Genomic DNA, 4334 nt, shown 5'->3' with positions numbered 1-4334 from the left:
CGGTCATTTCGTATCCCGGGGTACCACTGTACTAACTTAATATAAAATGTCTTATTTGCAATATAATGGAATAATAATGCCTTACATAATAAAGCTGAAGTGCCCTAAAGGGAATGTATCTGTAAATATCGATGAATAGCTATAGTAAATAGCCTGAAATAATACCAAAAGAATCTGTTCCTTCCCATATAATTCACAAAGATTTGAAAATGTTTAGAGTGTTAATCTGACCTGTCTGGTTTAACAACTATCATATATTGGGAACTTTGGGGACCAGCAGTTGATAAAGGTGACTTCCAAGAGGGCCTAATTGCATGACAGGTGGTAAGGATTCTCAGTCCCTCAGTCTATGAGACAGAGATGGCGGACCATGCTTGATTCAGTTGGCACGCAGCTACTTTCTCAGATGTCGTAACAGCCACAAAACTTGGGGGAGGGGCAGTAGTAATTTGTACCATATATGGGAACTCCTGGAAGGAAGCTTGGTAACATTGGGCAATCTATGGCTAGATTTTGTGCATCTACATTGCATTAGCATCCATATGTACATATGCATCATAGCTTTTTACCTCTCTGACATCAAAATTTCTTTTAAGCTGTTCTCCAACTATTCCATAGATTTCATCAGGAGGAAACAAAGGCTCTTCTGAAGGTTCTACTGTCACCTGAAATAATTTAAAATACAACCAAAAATACAAGAGAATGAGAAATGCCTTCAATAGTGTCAATATTTTCCTACTAGCTTCCAGAACAACTCTATAATCAGCTCATGCTCAAATATGTACAACTCATTTAGCAAAAGATTTTAAACAGGCTAGATTTCTAGAAGAATGTTCTGTTCTACACAGCTCCTGAAGTGTCATTTTAATCATACAACTAGATCTAGGTTAAGGAACTAGGAATGGAGCATGGCAAGTGTGCTCCCCTTGCCCTCTCCTCTACCCCTGTTTAGCATTATATATAATCATCACTATGTAAACATGAAATGAGAATGTTTGCAAACTTTTAGAGTGCTAAGGAGTGGGCAAGAAAGATTGGGGAAACCACTAGGAAGGGTAGAAGTAAACAAACTGAGGATGTGAGAGAGCAACAAATCACATTAAAATATAGGGGAGTGTTTGTGTGATGAACAGTGTGCAAGGATTTGTAGCTATGAATAGATGTGTGTGAAAAATGAGAAAGGCCTAAGAATAATCCAGATCCTACTGTATTGACTGCATGAGGCCTCTGAACATACTTATTTGGGATGGCCTTCTTATTTAGGAGGTATAAATAGGGGGAAATTATCTAGAGATGATCTGGGGAAAGTGGGCGTTTTGCTGGAAATCTATGGGTTCAAAGGAGTGTTTCTCCACTAGACTCTTTGGAACCTCTATTCTATAGAAGGAGCATGCACATTCATTCAAAAAAAGCTAAATATACTCACATCAATTTTCTTCTTGTAGTTCAAACTTCGTACCACTTTTCTAGCCAAATGGAGTGCATGATTATCATCCAACGCATAGTGATCAGTTACACCAGATTTTCTGCACAGATTTAACGTTTTAATAATTATTATATCCTAACAAGGAAAAATATTCTATTTACTATTCAGTGGTCAAATATTATTGAAAAAATGTATTATCTGCTCATAATAATTGAAATACTAGAAGCCTTGCCAAAAAACTAAGCACATTTCAGAAAACAAATGGAAAAACACTTCACATAAATATAAACTGACAGCAGTTAACAAAAGATTCCACTATTATTTGCATAGTCCAACAACACTGTAATTTATAGTCAGTACCTTTGTACTGGGAGCAGGACTGTTTAGTTTTACCTGCAGTGAAGATCTGCACCTCCAAGATCCTCTGCTGATACCTCCTCCCCAGTTGCTGCTTTAACCTAAAGTAGAAAAACAAAGCTTTCATTTCATTGGTCTGGATCATTGGTTCCCTTTCACAATTATTTTGTGCTACTGTTTAAAATTATCTTTACAGTAAGCTTTCCAAATTTTACAGCCTTTAATTTATGCATGTTATTTTCTTCAGTTTGCAGCCCTGGCCTAGTACAAATAATACATTTCCAAGCTGGATAGCTTTAAAACAATATTTGAAACTAGTAGCATGATCTCATTTACATTTGTTTTTCCATAATCTCAGTGAAGAGATAATGCCACACCAACTTCAATTATGATTTATTCAAAAAATAAAACCTATTATTATTATTATTATTATTATTATTATTATTATTATTATTAGAGAGAGGAGAACTTAAACCAAGCAGAAGAGGGAGAGGGAGAAAGGAGAAGAGTACATAAGCCATAAGAGTGCTCCCAATCTCTTAACATGTTTAAAGAATTAGGAAATATTATGCTTGCATCAGAACTCTCTGGCTTCCCATTTTTTACTTTACGGAAAACAAGTAGGACCTGCAACAAAACCCTGCAGTGAATACAGTTTCTGTTCAGCCCACCCTACTCATTCATGGTGGTGATGGGTGTGGTGGTGGTAATAGTGATGATATAACATGAAGTTGTTGTTAATGCATTAAAACCATTAATAAGTATAGAGCTTAACAAAATAAAAGATAGAGAGAGGCCACACTTCATGAAATTTATAGTCTAAATCTGATACAGTCATCAAGAAAGGCAAATGAAGACAATTATTGATCTGTAAAGAATAAGTCTCCAGTTGGTTACACATATTTAAGGTTAGTTGTTGCACAGAAAAGGTAAGTTTTGAAGGATGAAAGAAAAGCACCACCACATCATTATTTAAGAAGGGAGTTTCGTGCATAGAGCCAAGGGGAAAGGGCAGCTTTATTTAAGGAATCTGCAGACCTCTGAATGATTGAGGATGGTGGTGGATCTTGATAACTGACAGAAATGCAGAGCGATATATTAGGACAAAAAATGGGAAAGAGCAGCATGGAAAACTTCTGAAGTCTTAAGAAGTCTGTGCTGGATGTAGGACTGGACAGACAACTAATATAGGGACAAAGAGGGGTGTCACAAGAGCTGAGTGATGAAAGAAGCAAACATTTTTTGAGGTTGAAACCATCAAGATGCAGAAGACATGATGGAATCTTAATAACAGGTTCATGTTTATTGAGATCAAACAGGGGACTGAATTTGGCTAATCTTTGAAAACAATGGAATAATTTCTCTACCATACAATGCTAGCATTAAATGGTGTTAATAAATGGCTGCCTAACTTTATTTCCTAATTCTGTTAAGAAGTAGAATCTCAAAAGCTACTTACACAAATACACAAAAAATACTTGATTTTGAAAAAAGATCTTATACTTACAAACAATCTATATACTCTGACTTTCTAAAGTGACATAATTAGTGCTTGAAATTCAAACAGGAAATTTAAAGAACAGATTAATTAATGTTAAATTGCAAAGTGTCGTCATCCTGAGCTTGTTATTGATTTTCTATGTCTGCTTTTGCTGATTACTTTGTACCAGAAAACTACCCCTGACACAGGAAAACACTGCCCACACTAAAGTCATTATCCTTGCAAACTAAGCAATGTCATGTGCATATTTTTCCTTTGCAGCCACCAAGTCATCTTGAATAAGTAGAAGACATCAAAGAAACGGTTATAAATATTCAATATATTTGAGCAACCATATATGTTCAAAGTTTTAGAAGTTACATTGTATTATTTAAATTCAACTGCTAGTCCCATCTAGATTAGACCCATGGAATAAATTGCTGAATGGTAAATCAACTTTCATGTAAATTCAATTTATACAATGATCTCCTTTGGCTCAAAACATCAATTGGATTTAGGCCTATGTTTCTTTCTGATGAGCAATTTCTTTCTCATAATTACTAAATGGAACCACTAAAATATTATAAAGTGCTTAGCTGTATTTTTGATAACTGCCATCCTCCAGCCTGTGAGGGAGTTGACCAGGCAGGCCCAGCTCCACCAGGGCTAGCCTGGAAGAAGAGACTCCTCCCTCCATAACTGTCATCTTCCGGCCTGCGAGGGAGTTGACCAGGCAGGCCCAGCTCCATCAGGGCTAGCCTGGAAGAAGAGACTCTTCCCTCCATAACTGTCATCTTCCAGCCTATGAGGGAGTTGACCAGGCAGGCCCAGCTCCATCAGGGCTAGCCTGAAGAAGAAGAGCCCTCCCTCCCTTCAGTCCATCTGCCTTGATCCAGGCCTCGGAGGGAGAGAAGGATGCTGGACCTGATCCCCTCCCCCCCATCACCATTCCCTTCTCCTTTTGTGATGTGTCTTTTAGATTGTAAGCCTGAAGGCAGGGAACCGTCTATTATCCCCTCTGTTGTAAGCCACCCGGATTCCCAATGATTGAGTAGCATATAAATAAATAAA

General features: G+C 37.3%; 1 protein-coding gene across 2 annotated transcripts in view; it reads right to left on the bottom strand.

The window, feature by feature from the left end:
• Positions 1 to 4334, bottom strand: part of MCCC2 (methylcrotonyl-CoA carboxylase subunit 2) — a 49798-nt gene that overhangs the window by 16278 nt on the left and 29186 nt on the right. For both annotated transcript variants that reach the window (XM_042451515.1, XM_042451514.1), the window contains 3 exons: positions 1820 to 1884; positions 1427 to 1526; positions 570 to 665 (listed from right to left, as the gene is read on the bottom strand). In XM_042451515.1, coding sequence (XP_042307449.1) covers positions 570 to 665; positions 1427 to 1526; positions 1820 to 1884 — 261 coding nt within the window. The remainder of the gene's footprint in view (positions 1 to 569; positions 666 to 1426; positions 1527 to 1819; positions 1885 to 4334) is intronic.

Source organism: Sceloporus undulatus, chromosome 2 (genome assembly GCF_019175285.1).
Source record: "Sceloporus undulatus isolate JIND9_A2432 ecotype Alabama chromosome 2, SceUnd_v1.1, whole genome shotgun sequence".
NCBI lineage: Eukaryota > Metazoa > Chordata > Lepidosauria > Squamata > Phrynosomatidae > Sceloporus > Sceloporus undulatus.
The sequence above is the reverse complement of the archived record's forward strand: the minus strand, read 5'-3'. Positions and strand labels throughout refer to the sequence as shown.